Source organism: Myiozetetes cayanensis, unplaced genomic scaffold (assembly GCF_022539395.1).
Source record: "Myiozetetes cayanensis isolate MyiCay16 unplaced genomic scaffold, myiCay2020 scf5-8, whole genome shotgun sequence".
In the NCBI taxonomy this organism is placed as follows: Eukaryota; Metazoa; Chordata; class Aves; order Passeriformes; family Tyrannidae; genus Myiozetetes; species Myiozetetes cayanensis.
In genome coordinates, this window is record NW_026087742.1 from 21,095,274 (window position 1) to 21,119,187 (window position 23,914).

At 38.5% G+C, this 23,914-nt stretch overlaps 1 protein-coding gene across 1 annotated transcript; it reads right to left on the bottom strand.

The window, feature by feature from the left end:
* Positions 1 to 93: 93 nt before the first annotated feature.
* Positions 94 to 23,913, bottom strand: ATG3 (autophagy related 3). Its single transcript, XM_050331707.1, has 12 exons — positions 23,750 to 23,913; positions 21,037 to 21,078; positions 17,698 to 17,747; positions 16,414 to 16,484; positions 14,573 to 14,680; positions 12,524 to 12,573; positions 10,203 to 10,284; positions 9,649 to 9,683; positions 8,775 to 8,930; positions 8,007 to 8,134; positions 2,031 to 2,099; positions 94 to 372 (listed from the first exon to the last, which is right to left on the bottom strand). Exons 1-12 carry the CDS (start codon positions 23,819 to 23,821, stop codon positions 291 to 293), a joined length of 945 nt encoding a protein of 314 aa, XP_050187664.1. The 5' UTR covers positions 23,822 to 23,913; the 3' UTR covers positions 94 to 290.
* Between the last annotated feature and the right edge of the window lies 1 nt (position 23,914).

Consider the following 23,914-nt stretch of genomic DNA (forward strand, 5'->3'; position numbering starts at 1 on the left):
GATTTCAGTTTCTAACATACACAAAAATAGGCTTCTGATGAAATGAAATTGAAGGAATTATGGAGAAAAAAAATCCCACTTCTTAGTGCAGCGTCTGTATCGGAATGAACGTGATTTATTTATATTACACACAAAGATTTTTATTAAAAAGGCTGGTAATGGAACATTTTATTTTAATGCATCAAGTTGATAAAAGATTAGTTACAGAAATTGTGTATAATGTGTAAGTCACATGTATGGGTTATTTAAAAAAAGATTTTATAATTAGAGGAGTACATCTCTTATTTTAGTTACATTGTAAAGTGCCTTGTGTAGTCATATTCTATTGTTGGAATGACCGCCTGTACAAATTTCAAGAAAATAAGAAGGTACCTGAGTTTCACATTAAGGAAAATGTACAGTAGCTAGAAATCCTGTAAAACAAAGCAGAATTCACATTCAGTGATCAGCTCAACATATTTCTTTCTAATAGGAAAATAACACCTAGCAATTATGCAGTTGGAGACTAGGGAATTATACAGCAGAATTCTGGTAATGACATCAAATGCTTGACCAAACATTCAGATCTTCCTGTTTTAAAGTTAAGAGAGGAAACCAGGAGCTATTTTCAATAAATACTGCAGACACCACATAAACATTTAAAATACTATTTACATACTTAGTATTTGTAAACAAAGGCCCAGGTGAATTCCACCCAGCAAGGTTAATCCCTAGCTACCCTCCTGCTGTGCCAGGCAAAGCAGGATCCTCCTCAGCGTTTCAGTGGCTCAGAAAAAGAAATCGGTTCTCCTGTTCTAAACCATCCTTTGAAAGAGGTTCTTCCTGTTAATGGGTGAAGAGATTAACCTTACTAACCTTACTTTGGAGAGGAGAGTTCCCTTGTATATATCACCTTCAAATGCATACTGGGCCTGACTTTGCAGTCTGGAGTATGTTGGATAATTATAATTTAAAGTGTCAGTCCATGAGGGAATGAGGCAGTCAGGGAACTGAAGAATTAAAATAAATTACTACTTTCAACAACTATTAGGTTGCATTGGTACTGGATATAAGTAAACCCTACTATTTTGGTGTATCAGTCTCACAGACCATTTCTTCACAAACATAAGCTACATGATAATGAGGAGAGAAATCACACAATAAAATGCCTCAATTTGTTAAGTAATAACAAAAAAAAAAAGTAATAAAAACCTTGAAAAGAAGCTATTTGTAACTACTGAGGAGTAGGGGACTTGAACTACCTTGCCAGATAGTTATTTTCCAGTTCAGTTTCAGTTGCTTGCTGCACAAATTGAGTGAGTCTCAGCTTATACAGTAAAGAGAATTTTACCAATTCGGGACCTATAGCTGCTCAGTAGTTCCTCCTTCCTTCCTTAAAGCAGCAAAGAACACTGTTCTGAAAGGACACACTTGCTTCTAACATGGAGGTTACTTCAGTCAGAAAGCATAGCATCATTTACTACAAAGCATAACTAAGATGAGTCAGCTTGCTAAAAGAAAATTCTAATTGTGAAGCATTTGATGTTCAGAATGGTTTCAGTTATTTTCATTGCCTTTCTGTCAGCTAATTGTTTTACCAAGTTACTGCTCACATGCAGAATAGAGAATAATGGGACCTCTACATCTTTCAGAAATGAATTTCAGATTCAAAGCTAATACAAAGCTGTACCAAGGACTGATTACAGTCCAGATGGAGTCTGTGAATCTCCAGTCTCACCCTCCTACACTGGGATCTCTGTTTCGTGCTCACAGTTACCTCCTTCACATCCCTACAAACAAGGCCTCAATTCTGTCCCTTCAATCCTACCTACTTTCCCCACTGCTCCTGCCATACACCACTCCCGGCCCCCCTGCCTACTTAATAGAGTCTGTTTGTGCAATGGAGCTCATCCGAGGACTCCAGTAAGTGCCACCCCAAGCAGTTGTTCCTGCTTTCACATACAATTGCATTCCAGTTTAGCAAGCTTGAGGTTACAGCTCCTTAGGCTGGAGAAATCTCCCAGAATCGGTGCAGTAACGGAAAAGGATACATATGAACTCCAAGTTCTCCCCCACCTTCTGCAACAGTCTCAATTATTTTCTTCATGACTTCTGCATGCCTGAAAAACAGATCAGAAAATACTTTAAGGAAAAAGTAATACCCTCTTCCTCTCAGCAAGATTAGGTTCTCTGCAAATCAATAATTTTGGACTGTTAGTTTCAGAAACAGCAAGAAGAAATTTTAAGTCTACTGAGAAAATAAAATCCCAACAGTAACTGAAAGATAACATTAAGTGATGCATGTAACATTATTTTTAAAACTCCTTACAAGGAAAGGAAAAAATGTTCCATGCCACAATGGAGACTGGGTGTCATAATGAGACTGAGTGCCAATACACACTGTTGGACACTAGTATAATTTTAAACTGCTAAACTCCAAGAAAGCCATCAGGTAAGACCCCAGAAGGTAATCCTGGCCAGCAGGAAGTCACCAGAAGTTCCCAGATTCCTCCTGAAGAAGATACCTAGAAACTGCTGCAACATTCTTATCGGCCTCTGCTGCACTTTTAAATTTGTAAAGCTTAAGAGGTTTCAAACACTAAAACAAATCGTAGTTTCCCAGGTAGGTTAAACCAACCCTACATAAATTCACAACTGTTGCTCTAGGACTATTTTAGGGTATGGAGATTTTCTCTGGTGCTAACTTGGATTCTACTATGGCAAATCAACAGTTTCTAAGGTAGTTTATTCTCTCTTGTGACTGCTATTGTAAAGTACTACAGAGGAGGACAAACATTTCCTCAGGTCACTAAGTTTTTACATTCTCATCAGTGACATACCCAACCCACTATGCAATACACAATATTTATGTACAAACCTGATCCTGGGAATATAACAGAGAATTACAGAATAGCTAAAGTTGGAAAAGACAGTCTTCATCTAGTCCAACCCTCCTTGCTCAACAAGCAGCAAACTAGAACAAATTGCTCAGGATCTTATCTGGTCTGGTTTTGAATGTCTTTAATGATTAAGATTTCAAGTCTTTTAATGACCAGGTACAATTTGCAATGGTCTTGTGTTCAGTTTGTACACCCCTTAAACCAGGGGTTGAAGAACACACCAAGTCAGAGGGAAAACTACTGTATTTATGTTTTATTTATACACTTGTAACACAAACTCCCAGGTAGTGTAACTAATCTTTCTTTTATCTATACTTCAACTTTGTTTCAAATGCATGTTTGATTCCTTAGGCAATGTTTATCAGTGATGTCATACAGGGCTATGGACATCCACGTACACAGCACTGCAGGTTAGTGAGCAGCACTCAGTTTGATGCCCATCCTAAAACAACCTACGTGCCGACTGACAAGTGGAGTAGTGAGCAGAGTTTGCATAACTTTCTGACCGTGCTTTGATACTAGCACGTCAATCTAAATAGGTCACCAGCAACTAGCACTTAGTAGTTACTCTGCAGTTAATCGTGCTGCCAGCAACAGCAAACAAGGAAGGAAGTTGTTGCAAAGCTACCAACACACACTGTAAACAGGAACATGCAAGTCTGGGGAAATATTAAAGGTCAGCATTTGTCATTTGCTCTTGATCTTTGCAAATCAACTGACCCTTATAGGGGATCCCCACGACATCTGTGTGGAACACATGCCCTTTCAGGTGGCAAGTCCAGTTGCTTCTATATAGGAACTTGGCCACTGCCAAAATTAAAGTTTTGACCTTATCCATAACTGTGGACTATTTTTTTTCTGATGGTACAGAATACAGGTCACCCTGAAGCTATTACATGTCTAAGAGCATACTGGCTCAATTCACACATCTTAACGACATTTGTTCTTTCCTGTTTTCTAAGGACTAGTCAGATATCTGGAATTCTATAGTGGTCACAGTAATGGTCATTCTTACTGTCATACAGTCATTCATGAAAAGCTTTGCAGGTGCTTTATAAACTTTGTAAAGCTTGTTTTTTGTTTTCAGTTACCTTCTATAAGAAAACTTGGAGGAATTAATATGGAATATGTACACACTGCAATGGAAAGAAATAATTTTGGAAGAAATGTAATCTAAAATATCCTGCTATCTAGAAATCTTTTTTTTTTTTAAGCTTCTGAATAAAGTTCCCCAGAAATAACTCCTAAATCCAGATGACTAAACACACTATGTGCTCTTCAGTGTTCATTCCAGGATCTGTTTGTAGATCACTTCAGCTATCAAATAGATTACACATTTAAAACACATACTAAAATCACCTAATTTACTTTGTGGCATATCAACCAATTCTTGATGTGGTTCAAGTAACAAAAATGAGTTATTATTCATACTCCAAATCAGCAATGCTACTGTTCCTATTGAAAATAAATTGATATACAGTTTAAACTATATATTAAGGACTTAAAAATAAGTTGAAAGCAGCTAGTTTCTTAGACTGGTTATATGACCCTCTATGCTCTTATCAGAAATGTTCACTTTTCAGCTGAAGAACCCCTCTTCTGCTTTGCAGTAGACCAAAGCTGCCAGTCAAAATATTTGGTTTTAACCTCATATTGAAATTCAGCACAGGTCTGGAAGGGAAATACATACCATCAGAGAGCAAAGGTAAAAAATAAAAGCTTTCCTGACATATGGGGGAAAAAAACCCCACAACACCAGAAATTATTAATTCCCACAGCCTCTTACTACCTCCCGCCCCAGCTCAAAAAGATAAAAGGCCTTTGACAGGACTTTTGGTTTAGTGGACAACAACAAAAGCTTCCACAACAGAGATTAAAATGCAAGACATTTTAGGACAGTGTACTTTCAAGAAAAAAAAATTACCTATGAATTTGATTCAGTGCCTGTAACTGTTCACACACAATGAGACAGAAGGTATGTAAAAATCCAGAAAAGTCATCATTAGGAGTAACATCTCAGAATCCTCAATAGCTAACCATAAGATCTACTCTGCTAAGAGTAGATCATGGCTACGATTCACTGCTCCTTACAGTTGCCTCTAGTCACTTCCTTGCAGATATTTAGAGTATACAAGAAGGAAGAAAAGCTGAGAAGGCTATGACCATTTAGTCTGAAATGGAGAAAAATAAGCCCTCAAATCAGTGCAAGTAATTATGGTTAAATTGTAAATGTGTTTAGTAGTTAAGTTGTTTAATAGTCCCTTCGTAACAGTCATATAAAAAGCTGAGAATTGTGATTAAAGTAGCTTACAGCAATTAATGAGGAAGTTGACTATGTTCCTCCCAGTACAATAAAAATGCTGACAAGAAATACAACTTACAGTAGAGCTGCAAGATGAACAATTTTAACTAACTACTTAAAATAGAAGCAATCTCAAACAGCTGACAATGGTATTCAACTGCCGTTTCTTTCCTTTCTCTGACGCGTGACATGAGGATATTCACGTCACAAGAAAGAGATAAGTTAGTTTAGTATCATAAAAATATCCTACATTACACAATTCTTGTAATATGATGGGAAGCAACAGTGGTAGCTAAACACTGGTATTTCCTAGCTGAATTAAAAACAATAGAATCATAGAATTATAGAATTAACTGGGTTGGAAGAGACCTTGTGATCATCAAGTCCAACTCTTGATCCAACCCCACTGTGATCATGGCACTCAGTGCCACATCCAGCCTCATCTTAAAAACCTCCAGGGACGGTGAATCCACCATCTCTCTTGGCAGGCCATTCCAATGCCTGATCACTCTCTCTGGAAAGAACTTCTTTCTAATATCCAACTTAAATCTCCCCTGGCAGAGCTTAAGCCCATGCCCTCTTGTCCTACTGCTGATTGTCTGGGAGAAGAGATCAACCCCCACCTGGCTACAACCTCCTCTCAGGGAGTTGTAGAGAGTGATGAGGTCACCCCTGAGCCTCCTCTTCTCCAGACTAAACAACCCCAGCTCCCTCAGCCTCTCCTCGTAGGACTTGTGCTCAAGTCCCTTCACCAGCCTTGATGCTCTTCTCTGGACCTGCTCCAGCACCTCCATGTCCTTCCTGAACTGAGGGGCCCAGAATTGAACACAATACTCAAGGTGTGGCCTCACCAGCACTGAGTACAGGGGAAGGATCACTTTCCTGCTCCTGCTGGCCACACTGTTCCTGATATAGGCCAGGATGCCATTGGCCTTCTTGGCCACCTGGGCACACTGCTGGCTCATGTTCAGCCTCCTGTCGATCAGCACCCCCAGATCCCTTCCTGCCTGGTTGCTCTCCAGCCACTCTGTGCCCAGCCTGTAGTGCTGCAGGGGGTTGTTGTGGCCAAAGTGCAGGACCCGGCAGCTATTATTATTATAAATAATAGTTTCAGCTATTATTTTTTACCTCAGAAATCCAGACCTTCTTAGCTGTTAGCCTTATTAAATTAAAAAAATAGAACAACTCACCATGGACAGTAAGAGAACATATACTTATAACTTTCATTTTGGATACACTGTTGGCCTCTTTCTTCACAGTCTCAAGATTAGCTTCTCAAATCTTTCAAATGTTAAGTAGTTGCTGGTCGACTAGATTGCTTTTTGAGACGAACTAGACACAATGTTTCCTCCACATTTAAGAATAGCAACAAATCTGTCTCAACTCATTATAAATCACCTCTTTCATTCTTAAAATTGAAACAACGCTCATGATGCAAACCATTCCTTCAAGTGTAGATGTGGATTACATAACAAAGGAACTGGCACTGCACTGACTTCAGGGGAAGAATGAAAACATGACCACAGAGCTCTCACGTGTGAAGAGACTCAATCCAAATTCACAGATTAACATTACACTGGTTCTTACTCTGCAACGGTGTTAGCAAAGCTAAGCAGAGACCACAGGCCAGTACAAAACCCACACTTCCACCCAGTCAGTGAGAGTGGTCATGCCCAAATATCTGGTCATTACGTTTCTTCTGAGAGTGCCCTCCTGGCCTGCATCCATCAACAGAAGCTTCTTCCCAACCAATTTACTAAGCAAGGCTTCCAGAAAACACAAACTTTACTAAGTCCATGAATATATATCCTCATGATAAGATCAAAAGTAGCCATAAAATACTTCTTGCAAAGTTCCCTTGCTCTCTCAAAAGAATTGTATACCCTTCCCAAGACTGATAATCAAATAATGGTTTTGAGTCAGCAAAAACAAAACTACCATAAGCTTGTCAACAACAAGCTGATTATTTGACACCTCAGCTAGTGATAAAGATCCCTGTCGTGTTTCTTTAAGTCAAAGGAAATTAAAAGACTTAAAGGGGCAATCTGAATTTTTTTTAAAAAACATATGCAATATTACAAAGGGTGTCTTTTTTTAAAATTACATAAACGCCCAAACTCCTATCTCCAAGAACTTAATACTGTCAAGAAACTGAGGAGTTACACTGTTTAAGATACTGGCTCTATCATTATATCATTAAGACACCTAAAAGGATGCGAGAGCCTATAGTTAAGACAGAATGCACCTTTCAAAGACCTAGAAAAAATACCTGTGCAGCAAGTAAAATTACAGGCTTCCTCTGTCTTTGGTGAGAAATGTGGAAAATTCAACAGAAAACACCCTAAAAACACAGGTGTGTTTTGTTTGTGTGGCAATCAGAAGATCTCTACTTGTAAGTGCAAAATTTCAAGGACTTCTGGGGGAGCAGAAGATAGTTAACATAAAGTAAGAAACTGTTATTTTGCATTCAAATAGCTTTTTCTGCTGCCAAAGTACACATTATGCTTCAACTCTCCCCAAAAAACAGCTGCAAGGACAGAATGTTATTCCACAGAGTTCTAGTAGTCTGCCATCTTCTGGAGTCTGTAGGGAAGCTGAGTAAAAGCAAGCTGATCAGAGAGAAGACAGCACTAACTGCTGAACATGCTTGCTGCAGTGAGTACTGGAATGAATTCTGAGAATTGCTGAACTCTTCCCTTCATACTGCCTCAGAAACTAACAGACCACTACGGCAGCCAGTTGTGGAGGATGTCCAGAAATCCTTAACAAGGGCACTGAAGTGCTTTGTGTCTGCCTGCTGAATCAGACCAGAAACAAAGACTTACCTGCATGGATGAACTGAGCACATGGGAGGTGGAGGAAGATGAGGATGGTTTTCAATGGTCACTGTTTTCTTGACGTGATCTTGACTAATATCTTCATACATGTGCTCTACTGTTAAAGGCTGCCGTTGCTATAGAGGAAAAAGGAACAGGAAAATAAAAGCATTAATAGCAAAGAATCTTGCTCTTTTCCAACATCATTAACATGTGACGCACTGTAAATTGTAAGCACCTTAAATTCAACAGTTCTGAAGGTACACAAAATCCATATGCTATAGAACTAGTGCTGCACAGATTTTTCTTTTTAATATACCAGGGGAATGATAAAGTCAGTATGTTTGACAAGCAGCTAGGTTCCCACCGAGGCATTTGAGCCGTAAGTTCTAACCAACTTTAACTCAAGAAATTTAGCTATTAAGGAGAAGAATGATTTATTTAATCCTTTCCCTCTGAAGATGATGGAAACACATACCCACTTACTTGACTGAGTTTACTGAGGTTATTACCACTTCTACAGTGCTAACAGAAACTCCAGTGACAGAGCACCATTTGCTTCCTTCCAAATGTGCTCAGTTACCAAGTGTAATTTTCATTTAAATTGTTCCTACTTCCTACTAATACCATAAGTCCTGCCTACAAGCCTGTTTAAAGGTTTTCTCACCATTCTTTCCTTTACATTTCTGCTGTGAATAAGCAACAAAACAGCCTTGCTTTTTGACACAGTGAGTCTAATTTTACAGAAGCAGGGAAAAAACACCAACTGAGCTGTACCTCATCATATCCAAATAACCAGAGCCTTGGAGTTTGGTAATATTTGTCATAAGTGATGTAGAGGTCATAAGTTCTAGTCTGTAGAATAGCATCTTCCCCTCCAACATCAACTTTAGCCTTGCTAGCTTCTACAATCTGTCTTGTGTCAAGTGTTGCCTGTTTCAAGATAAAAATGACAAGATTAGTATAGTCTTGTTTGGGTTCTCTCCTTTCCCATCCCAAGTAGTTATGCAAAGCTGTAGAACTTTTATTAATGTTCTTAAGTGAGCATTAAAAAAAACCCTAGGTTTTTGGGATTTGTTTTTATTTTTAAATTACGAGTACCAGCTTCTCTCCCACAAGTATTTTTTTGTTTTATTTTTGTGGGTTTTTTTACTTTTCAAAAAAGGTCTGATTTCTTAAGGAAGTATGCAACTACCTTGTTACATCCCCCTACCTTCTTTCACAAGTAACAGACTATTCCAATGAAATTCAGAAGGAAGAGGTCTCAGTTTATGCAGGTTCATGAAGACCTTAGGATAGTACCACAAATAATGATGCCCTGTTTTCTCTCATGACAGTCTGATGCATTAGTAGAATCTACTGAACCTAAAAGCCACTCATCCTCCATGAGTAAACCTCAGGAACAACCACTGCATTTTTTACTTCTCATGAATACAGCACTGTGTGAGCAGAGCAAAAAGGATTAGCAAAACCAACCAAAATGTCTGTGATCAGAATCTTTGAGAACCCAAGGGTTTAGGTTACTGCAGTAGGTTGTCTGGAGACATATCCACAAGAAACCAGGTTCAGTAATCCCACTACTAAGTTTGTTTTTTCATTCATTTGCTTGTGCTTACATTGTAACAGACAAGATAGAGAACTGTTCACTCACATCATCTGTCTCCAATAGCCCACTTTCTTCATACTCTGAAAAGAAGACCCATAAAATTCTGTGTTCAGCTTGTAGCTAGTCATCATATTTGACATTCATAAACAACCCCTTTAAAAAAATAATCTACATGTATCTAAAAAAGTTTTATTCACATAGACTTCCCAATCCCCAAACCACACTATTTTTTTTCATAAAAATTTGACCAAGACTACAGTAAGTAGGTGATGAGTAATCCTTCAGTGGTTTTACATAGGCAGATTGAGTTAAAGTGTAGGTATGAAGCTGAAAGGAAGCTGTGCTAAATCCCTAATTTATACTTGCTTGGATCTGTTCTGCTACACAGATTAACTTCCCAGTCACTCACATTCACACAGGTTTTGGCACACCAGTCAGAGTAAACATGCATCAATAAGACCACAGAAAAGATATGAAAGAACATATGTCTGCTGAACGTTCGAGCATGCATTTCATGAAAATAAAGAGTGATTCTTAGAGTGTACTGCTTTACTTAAAGGCCTGAAATAAAGCATGTCCCACCCAATTTAAGGAAATACCTTCCATGTCTGCAGCTTCTCCTTCATCTTCCTCATCATCATCTTCACAAGATGCTGAACACTCTGGTATTTTTAAATTATCCTTAAGAAGTTAAATTGAAAACATGCTTTAAAGACTGTTGCATCTACACAGCTTACGGCCCCAGCAAATTTAAGGTGTAAGTCCAGTCAATACATTCGGTGAACCAGAAGAATAATTTCTGCAATATTAAAAAATACTACACTGGACTCAAATATTTGCTTATTAACTCGTCTTAGTACGACATTAAAGGTCCACTTAAAACTTTGAATTTGCAATCTGGAATGATTTCATTCCTAAGCAGAGTGAACATGGTGTTAAACAGTTAAAAGACCCACCTATCTGAAATGAAAGGCAATGACTAATAATAATAATGGCCAGTCTTCACGAGCGAAGATCCGGGGAAGGTCTTTCCACCTTCCAGCCTGCGCATTGGATTTTTTAGGTGAGACACAGTGTGCATGGAACTGAGCCCACCCTTTAATCCTAAGGTTCATCTGCCGGGGCCAAGCGAGCTTGGACGGTGGCAGCGAGCTCCTTAGGACGTAGGTGGGTTGCCTTTAAGGGCTAACGAGCCCCACCTGCCCGGGAGTGGCCCTGACCGGGAATCGAACCCGGGCCTCCGCGGTGACAGCGCCACGCCCTTAACCACTAGACCACCAGAAAGGCAATGACTAAACAGCTAAGGTTAAGATTTTGTAAGTCCTAACCCGAGTCCAACTGTGCAACAGTTATCATAAAATATCTCAAGAAAGGGACTCATAAGGATGATTAGGTCCAATTCCCTGCTCCTTGCCCAAATACATAAAACTAAATCATATGACTAAAAGTGTCATCTATTTCCACAAACTACAAGCCTGTCCAATTCCATAATTGTTTTTAAAACACAAGAGAGTCCCAAAAGATACTACATTTTTATATCATAGTCCAAGGAAACGTAGTACAATAGAAATGAATACAGCACGAGCCACAGACAACTTTTTCTTTGGTGCCTTGCATAGCATTTGAATCCAACAGACAACTCTGGTGAAATTCAGAAGGCAGAGGTCTCAATTTACACAGGTTTCAAGAAGACTTTAGGAGAATACTGAAAATAATTATTAGAATTAGAAGCTGCTCTGATTGCAAGCATCAGGTGGCTGTTTTTTTCATTTAAAAAACAGGAAACACCACAGGCAGTAAGAAACTAAGTTACAACATGCATTGTCAAACAGAACATTAGGAGAAAGAAGTTGGACCCATGTTCCAAGCAAACAAGCTTTTTTTATATACAATAGATTAGAAGTGAAATCCAATTCAAAACACACAATAGGAGTTATGAATCCCAGTAACATTTTGCAAGTATTGTGTTATGCAGAAATATTGATCAACTTTAGCTATTTTTAGAGTGTTTCTTTCACCCTTACCGACTCATAAAAAAGCAGTACTTTTACTACATTTAGCACAGTCTCACTTGAAGTACACATACTTCACAGTTCATCATATCAATAGCATTTTGAGCTGTTTACAACTGTGCAATGGCACTGGGCGGTACATTCTCTTTCCCTTTAATTTTTAGAATCCAAAGCCTAGTGCTTGGATGGTTTAACAAACTCTCACAGCACACAGACAGAATTCCACTTTAATCAACCAACTCATCTTTAAAAGCATTTTGTGTCTGTGACACTCTTCACGTTTCTTAAACATGTTAGCCCATACATTCTCATTTCAAGTACTTCCAACCGTTCCCAGTTTCCTGAGGACTTCAGTTTCAGATTTTGCTCCTGCTGCAGTGACGTTTTGGAAACACATGCAGAAACTGATGACTTTGTAAGACGTATACATTTAAACAGTTTTAGTACTTACAAACCAGAAGGCTCAAGCCTGTCAAACAGGACCAAATGTGTTAAAACGCTGCTTGCAATAGTTAAAGATTACGAAGAAAAGCTTTATATCCCTACACTATTTTTCCATATAAAATTTTATTTACATTGAATCTCCAAACAGTAATTTCTTGAAGCGCTAACGTGCTGTATCTGTAAACAGAACTTCCTTTTCAGTCTGTAGAAGCCTGCCTAAGGGCATTCTAAAAAGACAAACGCCTCAGTAAACACAGTAATAAGGAAATGCACACGCTTATAATGCATATGTGCACATGCCTGCAGACTAATGCCACGGGCTACGGAGGTCAGTGTATATCTGCAAGACAACTAGTGACAAAGTACATTTTAATCTTTCACAGGGAGAACTAAATTGCTACAGGTAAAACTTTATTACCTTTAGGTCCTATAATAAAGTAACAAGAAAATTTAGAAACAAGTACCTTACTGTCTAGTGTGATCTCCTTAACTGCTTCTGTTGCGCCCACAATACCTGTTAATTGAACAAGAAGTCTGTGTTAAAAAAGCTTGTTTCTCTGCTAGAGAATAGAATAGAAAGAGGGTGCAAGGATTTCGGAAAGCAGCATACCATCTTTCCAAGTTACCTCTCCCAATAATTTTGTTATTTAGAAGGCTGTTCGTTTGGTATTGGTAACGTGCTCGGTGCTGGACATCCATAAGCAAACCACACCAGTAACACAGAGCACCACAGCACATACAACATTTATTGATGGAATACTGCATATTTGAACTTCTATTTCTAAGGTACTTTTGCATAAAACTGAGTTCAGGTAGGCACTCGCATCACAATAATGGATCTCAACTTCATGAGAGAGGCACACATTTTTGAGTATTTCTGAGTATCCTGAAAGCAATGACAAAGCACAATTCAGGAGAACACTCAATGCTTTTAGCTGTGAGGAAGTGAGAATAAAAACCATCCCAAATCCCTGTAGTGTCTATTCTTGAGTTCCTCCCCATTAGCTTTATAGTTTTACTGCAGTTCTCACCCAGTACTTTTTGGGATACATGCCAAAAATGTGCTTTGACAGAGTAAATTTATCTAATTAACTCTTTAATTGAAAATAATTACATGATTGTGGAGAATGAACCTGAAATCACATTACTGCTCATCAGAAATAACTATTTAAAGATTAGAAATGCCAGTTTAATGCTGCTTGGAAATAATACATTTCTTGTGGCTGTATGATCATCTGAACACATTTTTTCCTACCACAAGTGTTACTATCAAAGACATCTGTACAGATGGGTGGAAACAGATTTTGTTTTTATCTTATCTGACAGCATTTGGAGACCTGGCCAGGTGTAGACAGAGTGTTACAGTTGTGCTACCACAGCATGGTGCCCAAACCAGTCAGCCCTAAAAAGAAAAACCTGGCAGAGAAGTCTATTCACAGCAGGGATGCAGACTGCATCCTTGATTCAAGGACATGACAAAGATATTCCAAACCATTTCTTTGGTGTGGCGTGTTCAGTTATGAACTGTGATGCATTTAAGAACTGACAATGATGAAAAATGTATGTCCAGAGAAACAAAAGGCATCATCTCCCATCCTTTTTCCCCCCACCCTGGTTGAACTATTCAGAGAACTTTTTCCATATTGCAGCAGAAAATTTACACCAAGGAAAGTAAAAACTGAGAGGAGTACCTCCTGGGTTTGGAAATGGTGGAGAAAACATCAGTGAAGGACAGAATTTTTATTAACTCATTGTAGAACATCAAAAAACAAGGCTAAAACTAATATAATTTCCAATTCTTAGAAAAGAGCAAAAGGATTTATAAGAGGTTGCTAGAAAAGCCAGTGAGATAGATTCATGTAGGCAGTAATTTTAGACTTCTTTATCAACAAAAGTTTATCTAAGGACTTATGATAAAAAAGACATCATCTCCCACACATCTCTCTACGTAATATTTTCTTTCTTTTTAGTACTGCACCCACTTCTTCTAGTTACCTCAGATACTAAGATAACTATTTTCTAATGATTCCTTCTCTCAGCTCAATCCAACAATTCAACAGAATGGGAAACACTAAAACAATTAAGTCAGTTGAGGTCATCGTTAAGATATATATCTCAATGAGTTTCACATGCAATCTTAACTTAAAAATAAAGAAATATTTCCATATTCTTAAAATATTTAAACCACCATTATCTTCACAGGATTCCCTTTCTCAGGAAGGAGATAGTACACAGTTTATTTGTTAAAATAAGTTTCTAGAACTGTAATAAAAGAATAATGAAATTATTGCCAACACCTCTGAAAAGTAGCCTGTTTCAGGCACGTACAGCCACAGGGCTAAACAGCTGAGTAATCATGTACCAATTAAATGGTTAACTGACAGCATGACTTATTTCTTCTAGACTAGATATTAGTACACAGTTATTTGTATATAAGAAAGATTTTACTTTCAGAGAATGGAAACTGAAAATCAGATTACCGAACGCAAAGCCTGAGGCAAGACTCTGAGTACCTGCATTGTGAAAAGTGTCCACCCATCCCCCATCACCATCATCTTCTTCTATAATTGCTTCCTGCTCATCTGAGTACTCCATCTGCTTACACCTTTTATAGCACGGCACTGCAAAAGATTGCAAAACAAAATGAATGCAGTCAGTCTTATACAAAACCAGACTGGAGCAAGAAATTATCCCACGAGGCCTTCAGAAATGTGGCAGTCTCTCATATATCCCTTATTTAGGGAATCCTAAACCTATACTTCAAATGCAAAAGCATGAACTTGCAAAATTATGTTGATGTGCTGTGCAGATGTTTTATTTCATGTAAAATACAACAACTGCAGTGGCCTTGAAAGTTCATTCTTCTGTTACTCTTTCACCCAAACTCTTAAGGATTAGAAATTAATTAATTTCTAATTTGCTAACAACTGGAGACAGTCTATTACTTTTGTTCACACCGGTAAACAGCTTTTGGTTTAAGCACAATCTTGCCTGGATTGGCACCACTTTTCCAAATTGATTTGTCTTTAGAATTCTGCTAAAAGTTTGCATTGGCTATTCATGCAATACATTAGGTATATTTAGTTCTAAATTAACATCTAGAATTTTAGAAGGTTAGAATTAATGTCTTATTTAAAGTAACTTCAGTCATCCGTGTTATAGAGCCATTCAAGTACAGATTTACATAAAGTTTTCAGAAAATAGTCAAAGAAAGAATGCATATCCGATTAAGTCAAACCAGACATTTTCCAACAGCATAAATAAGGACTATGTAGAAAATGTGGAGAAATGTGGAGAAAACCAAATCTGCTGCATGAAGTGCAGAGTTTGAAAGCTGCTGTTTGACCTTTCAGAGAATGAGGAGGGGGGTGTGAAAGTCACAGTGAAGTCTTCCAAAGACTTTAAAAATGAGGTTGGTAGGACGGCTCCCAGCCTCACCCATAGCCCACAGCTTTTACTCAGGTGAGAGGACAATGTGACACAATCAACAGGGAACACATTATTTTGAAATGTGATCTAGAAGGATCAGAGCAATGAGGGAGACCCCAGAAGTGGCAGGAAAAGAGAAACGGTAGATCACTTGGCCATCCAATCATCAGGACCATCCTATGTAAGTCTGTCCACCAACTACCATAATAACTTTTACAACAGTGCATTAGTAAGGCTCTAAAAGCCAGTAAGTGAAATTCAAGCACAAAATATAACCCACTGCAGGTAAAAATTTCCTCAGGCTGTTCTCAGTACTAAAAGGTTCATCTAATGGCATTGATGCATTTTCATACAAGATCTTTTGAGAAAATGATTTCCTCATGGTTGTGCCAAGATGTTAGCCTTCTTATCCATTAAAAAGGTAGTCAACACAAGTAATACGCATACATGACTTTGAAGTTGATATAACTTTATTTAAAATTGTATTTATATGATTGTTATTGACAGAGATAGTGACATTAGTTACATATCTGAACTAGAAGTATCAGTGTCCCCATGAAAGTCATTTTGGGAACTCTTCAATGGCCTCAGTTTGCAAAAGAAAGAGGAAAATAAGCATATTTTCCTTTTAGATACTGGATATGAGTTGAAGGACAGGAGAAAGGAAGACAGACAGAGGTTCATAATGTTTAAACTTCATTTTTACTCCTTTAAGGCAAGTTCTATTATTCATATAAGCATTACTAGCAAGTGGTCTCAGGAAAAGATTTTAGAAGTGCAGGAAAAACTTTAATATTGCGAAGCCAGAGCACCTGAAGTGCAAGCTATTTGCTTCCCTTAGCAATACAGACAACCAGTAGAGTAGACAGCACAGTCAACCATGCCATCAATCCTAAGAACACTTACATTTAAACTTCAGCCTTACCATTTTTAGTTACCAAAAACTGTTTGTCTGTTGGCAGATAAGCCTTGACTTTTAGTTCTTCTCCTGAAGCCCTGTAAAATGAAGTGCACCATTTGAGAATTTGATGATCTGCAAACAAAAGAACCCTTCTATTTTCAGCGTGTATCAGGAACATTTTATATAATCCTCTTGACCTACTCTAAGAATCTGTTTGCTATGACTTGACTCTTCCCTATTCACAGATTTGGATATAGACAGGGGGTTAAAAACGTTGGCCACCCCTAAATTGGTCAGGGATCAAAACTATTTTCTGCTTCAAAAACTACCTTCATCTTGAGATGGCCAAGCAAAGATGGGTTGACAGAACAGTCTATTCTATATAAAATTTTCTACGATCAGCAACAACATAGTCGCAAATGTCTGAAGAAAGTAACTTCAGAAAAAGCAAGAAACAGACCTCTATAAATACCAAATCTGTCCATAGTCACTAGTGCTCAAGTAATATTTTTTAATTTCACAAGACTCAAGCACTTGCCTTCACCTTTCATGGTTTTTGGTTTGAAATAATGCAACATTCTAAATATTCCATTTCAAACATCTGGCACATAAGTCAGACTCAACATCATATTTTCTCTGAAGGAGATGGCAAAGGGGCAAGAAACTATGATTCAAGCATAATAATTCCTTCTTCAGCAATTCGTGGCCCAGTATAGAGTAAGACCTTGATGATACCAACTGCACAGACAATGCTCATTCAGGAACTGATAAGTTTCATAACAAAAGACACTGGTAGAATGTGAGGAAGCACCTTATTTGCACCCTTATTGTACAGAAAACATACGTACAGGGGATACATAAGGGATTTCAAAGGACAAGCACTGCACAAAGTGTTCTGCTGCGGGCCAACTTGAACATATTTAATTAACAAATGCTTGTCTAAAATACACCATTTACAACTACTTCCAAGCAATTCCAGTTGCACATGGCCTTTGATTTTTCAATCACCATGACAAATTCAGGGAGACATGCTGCATGAGAAGCATTCACAGTATTTAACAACTTATGCCCTCTAAAATCTTAGAAAGACAAACAAAAGGACAACAAAAAAATCCCAAACAAATCCTCATTCAACAAGTGCTACACAGCAGTAAGCAAGCCCCACCTGACTTAAATATAGAGACATCATAAAAATTCTACTGTAAGAGTCCATGTACTGTTCTGAAATGAGACAACTGAACCCAGTGGAAACACATCAAAGCACAGGTAGGGATGCCAGCTTTCTATAATTCTTTCCATTTTACTTACCATTGCCAAGTAGGACAGTGGTGAACTAAGTGATCTCCAGCTGCGACAAACTGTTAAGGCAGGAAAAAAAATTAAAGTACTGTTAAATATGGCATGAGAAAACAATATCCAACTTTCCTCAATATTAATATTTCAGTTGTACACTCTTTTGATAGATTAACTATGTAACTAACAACTGTTTATATCAGTTGGATATTTTTTTAACTCCATTTTTCAGCTAACCTTGAAAACGCAAAGACTAAATCAACTTTACCCGAATGAAATGTGTTCTAAGCTCCACAGCAAATTCAGTTAGTTTCAAAAGCTATGGTATTACTTACTAGTCTAGAAAGAAGCCAAAAATTTTCTGGACCTCGTAATATTGTATATTTTGTGATAAAAACCTATTTTTCTTTGCCACTTTGTGTAAAACACTTTGTTGTTTTACAAGGACAACAAAGAGCTTAATGTAAAAAAAATGTTTAATTCTCTTTCCTTGTTCAAAACAATGTTGCAGCGAGAAGAAAAGCAAGAACGACATTAGTTCATTGAATCAATGAGAGAACTGCACAAAAGAATAAACTATACATTTTAATAATACCATCACTATAATAGTTGATCACTGATGTTAACTAAATATGGCTTACCAAGTACTTAGTACACTGAAAAAAATTACACATAACTTTGTTCTGAAGAAACAGCTTTTAAAAATACTCACTCTACTTGTTTTTAGTATGAGACACAAAGGCTTTTATAAGATCTCATTACTGTTTCAAAGTGACACTGTCATGTTAGACTTGCCAGCAATAAGTCATGCTAGACTTGTGTACGAACGCAAAATTCACCCAGCAAAGTCTAACCCACCAGGCTTGTTTTTTGCACGTATTAACTGAGGAAGGCAAGCCCACACTTAGGAAAAGAATTTTTTGTGGTCTTTGCAGCAGTTACGCTCCAATATGAGGTGCACAGCTATTGCTACAGTTGCTTTCTTGTCCTAAAATGCCAGTTTATACGAATACCCTTTCCAGCTGAGCAGCTGCTGCTGCAGTGACACACCAGGCTTGCAGCGTGTCACAGCCATTTTCTCACATGTCCTCCAAAGCCAGGCAGGTCAGTTTAGGGAAAACACCACAGCACTGCCTGTGGATTAACAGATTTAATCTCTGCGGAAATGCTTCCATTCACCCATTTTTTAACAAAAGCCTCTAGCAAAAGGGAAATATTCACTTTAAAGAGAACAGCAGTCCTTCCCAAGACACATGGAAATTTTAAAACTCATTACCCTTTGCATGACAAACAACAAATGAAACTCCAGAATTATTTAAAATTTTCTGTTCAAGGAACTGGAATTCTATTTGTGACACCAATGTTGAAATATATTATTGAAATTAAAGATGAAAAACCACAAAATGTTGTTCATGGGTCTCATAGATATAAAACCCTAAAACAACCCTTGAAATGCCATTTACATTTTTTTCAGCTTAGGTAGCAAAATTATCTAGCTGGTTTCACTTTCTGTTTCTCAAGCACTGTCGACACTATTTCATTCCCAAATCAATAGTGCAAAGTGGAAGGAGATCAATTTTAGGACATCTTATTTCTACTCCTGGAAAGAATGATTTTAAAGATTTCCCTGTATTTACATACATAATTAAAACAGGTGTCAACTTTTGGAGGTATTAACTAGTAAGAACTCATAGCAGGCAAGAATTTGTTGCAGTTAAATCAAGTACACAGATATATTAAAAGAGGAAGTAGGTGTTGAGTTTGATTAATGAGTCATCTTTAGCCTCACTGCTAATTGATTCATCTTCAGAGGCAATCCACACGGACCTCACAAAAATCTATAAAATCTATAACATCTATAGTATCTCAGGCTAGAATACAGCTAAAATTACCCAAGAAATCCAAACTCATTCAAAGATAACATCCCTATCGATGACTTTCAACCCTTCTTTAGCAATCATTACAATATAAAGATCAAAATCATCACGGAAGACAAAAGACTGTCAAAGGGACAATCAGCAGATCCACACTCCAGCTTTATCTAAATTTAACAAAAATTTAGTCTCGCTGTATAACTGGTTACCCTTGACTACTGTTTTGAAGGATCAAATTTATTCATCCCAGCAGCATCTAACTTGACACAGACAACACATACTATTCAGAGTCTTACTGGTGTTTAAATGCTGCAAACTGTCATGTAATACAGCGTGGTTATTATTACATTCTATAGAAAAGACCTTTTCTTTCAGTAGTCCTGCAAAGTTTTCTCCCATAAATCAAGAAGGGAATAAGTATTAGCTGAATGTTTGCCTAGAAATGATGTGATTCTTGTTTGTATATAATGAAGCTCATGTATTACTATTAAATATATGAGATATAAATATTTATATACACACAGACCTAAGCATGGTTATCAGAACAGGAGAACGTGTTGCTAAGCCTGTTTGTCAGCGTGGTACTCTTCTGGGTCACAGAAAGCAGCAGTGCTTGCTTGCCATACCACACAGCAGAAAAATGCAAGGTACCAATGATAGGAAAGATACTTCTGTCCACATTATCTACTTGCATCAGTCATCATTTGCTCCATTTTTTTCCACCTCATCTTCACATTTCTGCATTCTGTTTCATTTTTCTTTCATTCTACATAATAATCTTAACACTGTTTTCTTAGACCTCTGTAAAGACAATGTATTTGCAGATCAGCAGCATTTTAGTATGAGAAAAAAGCAGAACAGGGAAGTCAAAACAGCACCACCCAACCAGTGTTTTTACTAGTCCAGAAAAAAATCCCATTTGTTTCTCTTTGCAGCAAAGTCCTTAAAAAAATACAACTGCTTGGCAGCAATGCAAGATACAACCAGCCTGAAGCAGCCTACAGAGAAGAGGAGGGAAAAATAATAATCATTAGATACTTGGTGTGGTCAAGTATATGTAATGGTCTTGCCAGAGCCTTGGAAGGAACCACAAGTGAGGTAAGTAAAGACTGTTCCAAAGAAAAAGGTTCCCCTTTGAGTTGCTCAGGGGAAAGACTTCTTAGATCAATATATTCCTGCTTTAGTCCTGAACTCCCATGAGAAATGGAGCTGCTGACCCAGCTTCCTTTCAATCTTTTAAAAACATAACAGAGGAAAAAAGCATCCTACTTTCAGATGTCAAGTGTCATCTCAAGAGGAATTATGCTGATATACTTCATCTGTTGAGTAAGAAGGCCATTTACAAGTGTCTTTTCATACAAATCGTTTCAAGAGGCAACAATTATTTGGCAAAGACGTGGACTGTTTGAGATGAACATTCCATTTTGTGTAAAAAATTTATCATTACTCTCAAAATACTTTGTTCTTTCTAAACACTTACTTCTTCAGGGGTAATTACTCCAGTTTCTTTAAACTTGGACTCCTGCAATAAGAAAAAAAAAGAGTTTAAAAATTTTGAGAACTGATGACAAATCAATCTACTTGACTTTACTGGAAAGACAAACATCTGCTCTACTTTTGTCTTGCAAAGAGGTCTCTCCAGAGATCCACGGATCAGTCCGGAGGCAACCTCTGCCAGGGCTGATAGGCAGCTTACTTATTCTACAGTGTAAGGCTCACTAAAATTAATTGTTGCAGAATGTGAGGTATTATAGAAATGATCACATATACAACATTTTTGCTACCACCAATTACACCAATGATGAGGAGAAGATCCCCAGCACTCAATATAACATTTGCAGTAAGAGACAGAGATTCTCATGGTCAGGACCCTAAAGTTCTAGGCACTGAACAGCACTGCAATGCATTAACACAAGGTGTTGCAGTTAAAAAAGGTCATGAAGTGAATGACCAAAACGACTTTTCTCTGGGCTAGAAAAACTTACCCAGAAGGGCTCATTTATTAATTTTCTTTTAATGTCTATTTCTTTGCTTTCACCGTGCAACCCATGGAGCGAGCTTTAATTTTTGCATATTGTCATGGGGGTTTTTTATGGGTGAAAGAATAGATGACAACCAGACACACGACTTAGTTCTGCACGAAGAAATAAAGTACTTAAAGGCAACATGTACAAAGGTTAAAGATAAAACATATTTTATCATATCCAAATCTAGATGAAGTGTATTTTGTTTTGACTTCTGGCTGCATATTTGTTTTCTTCAGAAAAGTCCCAAGTACCAAGGAAATCTACTGTTCCCTAGCATTAGAGCAATCCAAAAAGGGCTTTTAAAAAAGAATACAATTTCAACCATGGTACAGTTGACTTCTTGCCAAAGAACTTTTTTTTTTCCTATCAAGACTAAAAGCAGCAACTGAAAATATCTTGGTTTTGGTCACAACTTCACCTTATTCAAAGAGTCAAGAAACATTGAAGAAAACCAGCCACTGCTTACTAGGTTATTCTTGTTCCTTCACCGTGGTGCATGATATCACATGTGCCATGTAAAATGAAACGAGCACACCTGTTTCATACAGTACTGAACACTGCCTTTCTCCCTCATTGCTAAAGAAGACACATTTGAGAACAAGATGAAGATAGGCAAAACTGCAGCTGTACAAACATCATAACATCATGATGTGCTAGCTGACAGAAACCAAAGCCACTTGAACTGCCGTAAAACTCAGAACCCTCAATAACATATTGTGCAACACCACAGTGGAGACAACTTACTATTTAACCTCAAAATGAACCATAAGCAAAAGGTAACATGCACAAACTTATGTTTCTGGAATTGCAGAAAGAAAACATGTAAAATATCCATCCTCTGTTCCCTGAGGGTAAATCACTTTTTCCTCTCTGTGCATTCCGTGGTACATAAGCTAGTGAGAGACACAGGTCTAGCTTCTTTCTAAAGTAACCAAGCTGGAGTATTTGTTTCAACCCCTTGCAAAGGGGCTTATATATTCATAATAGTATAACCTCCCATTCCATTCTACTCCTGCTTCCTCTCAATAGTTCATCAGGACACAAGAATTCCTCCACTATTACACCAGTTCTGCAACAACTACACTACAGTAAACAAGTCACTTCACCTTTTCAGGCCACAACTTCACTGCAGCCCACACGTGTCACGTTGGTGGGCAACTCTAGAAAAAGTCCACTATCCAGACAAGTGCACATTACATACCACAGAGGGACAAGTGCAATTAGTAATTGAGTATCACTGCTTTCTGCCCAAAGATCTCAGCTGCAGAGCACAGAGCACATAAAAGGTCAAACCACAAAGCCACAGGCAGAGAGACTGCTGTCATAAACAAGTACAGGAGAAGTATTTTTTCAAAAACATTTGAAAGTGTGAAAATCAATAGTGAGAAAGCTGCTAGGAAGTTAAGCTGTCATACACAAAGTTGGGGTTTACATTAAAAAATATTTGTAAATAGGACTCAGAAAGTGGGATGCAGTCTAACAACTGCAGAAAATCACAAATTGTCTCTACCCAAATAAGCAGTAACAAGAATTATAACAGATGTGCTGTCCACCTTTACAAGCAGACTATTATAAGAAACAAATGGCTCATTTCTACCATTCAGTTACTGTAACACTCTGAGGCTTGTAGCAATACTGCAATTCTGACACAGAAATAAGATGTGCTCCATAACTTAACATCTGCTCACATAATCTAGAAGTGATTTGTTTTGTTTGGGTTTTTTTATGTCGGGTGAAGAAGTCGCCCTCTTACCCAAAATAACCATTGCAACGCATTCCTGAAAGCAGGCTCCAGCCTGGCTGTACGCTTGCATTTCAGTTCCTGGTCACACAACCAGTTAAAGTTTCGCCACTTTAACGGAAACCAGCAGCAAATAAGTCATTCCTTAAGAAGCAGGACCAGCAACACCCGTACTTCGGTAGGCCCGCACCTCCCAGGTGGGTGCTCCCCGCTCCCCGCGGGATGTGAGCCCCAGCCCGGGCTCCCTCCATCCCGCACGGCCCGGTGCGGGGCGAGGGCCGACGGCTCTGCCCCAGCACACCCAGCACGGCGCCCTCAGGGACCCGCGGCCGCCCCCTGGGCTGTCTGGGGCCCGGACAAGGGCAGGGAGCGCCGGCGGGTGTCCCGTCCCCCCTCCCCAGCCCCGCTCCCGCGCAGCAACGCACCTTGAGCACGGGCGTGAGGTACTCGGCCACCTCCAGAGCCTTCCCCTTGACGGTGTTGATGACGTTCTGCATGGCGGCAGCCGGTCGGTCGGTCGGTCGGTCGGTCGGTCGGTCGGTCGGTCGGTCGGTCGGTCGGTCGGACCGACAGACGGACACTCCCCCGCC